The following is a 422-nucleotide window of genomic DNA, read 5'->3' as shown; positions in this document are numbered from 1 at the left end:
GCCGCCGGAGCCCCCTCCGGCCCCGCCGCCCAGCCAGCCTGGTCCATGCAGCATCTCCGGCTGCTCGCAGCGAGACGGGCACGGCAACGCGCCCCACCCCAACCCCTGCCCCTCCGGCCGTGGGGACAGCTGGGGGGCAGCAGGGCGGGTGTCGGGATGCTCCCTACCACAAGGAGGGCTCCAGCAGCGAGCCCATCACCCTGCCCTGCCGCCGCAGCCGCGGGAGCGCCAGGCCGGGAACAGAAAACCTCTCCCTCCGATGGCTCCCTGCTGGGAAAGACGCGCTCGCGCAGGTTTTTAGCCCCGTGTGGAAACAGGGAGATTAACCTGAGCAGAACGACGAGAGACCTGGCTGCAAAGTAGAAGGGCTCTATCAGGATGACCCAAAGTATGGCTTTTAAAACCAACAACTCAACTTTTTG

At 65.6% G+C, this 422-nt stretch overlaps 1 protein-coding gene across 1 annotated transcript in view; it reads right to left on the bottom strand.

The window, feature by feature from the left end:
• Positions 1-422, bottom strand: part of LOC104623141 (membrane progestin receptor gamma-B-like) — a gene marked incomplete at its 5' end in the record, with an annotated part of 3,475 nt that overhangs the window by 2,733 nt on the left and 320 nt on the right. The window contains one exon of the mRNA XM_010290133.1: positions 168-267. Coding sequence (XP_010288435.1) covers positions 168-267 — 100 coding nt within the window. The remainder of the gene's footprint in view (positions 1-167; positions 268-422) is intronic.

The sequence above is a fragment of the Phaethon lepturus genome, unplaced genomic scaffold (assembly GCF_000687285.1).
Source record: "Phaethon lepturus isolate BGI_N335 unplaced genomic scaffold, ASM68728v1 scaffold35046, whole genome shotgun sequence".
Taxonomy (NCBI): domain Eukaryota; kingdom Metazoa; phylum Chordata; class Aves; order Phaethontiformes; family Phaethontidae; genus Phaethon; species Phaethon lepturus.
Note: the sequence above shows the minus strand (reverse complement) of the source record. Positions and strands in the feature narration are given on the sequence as shown.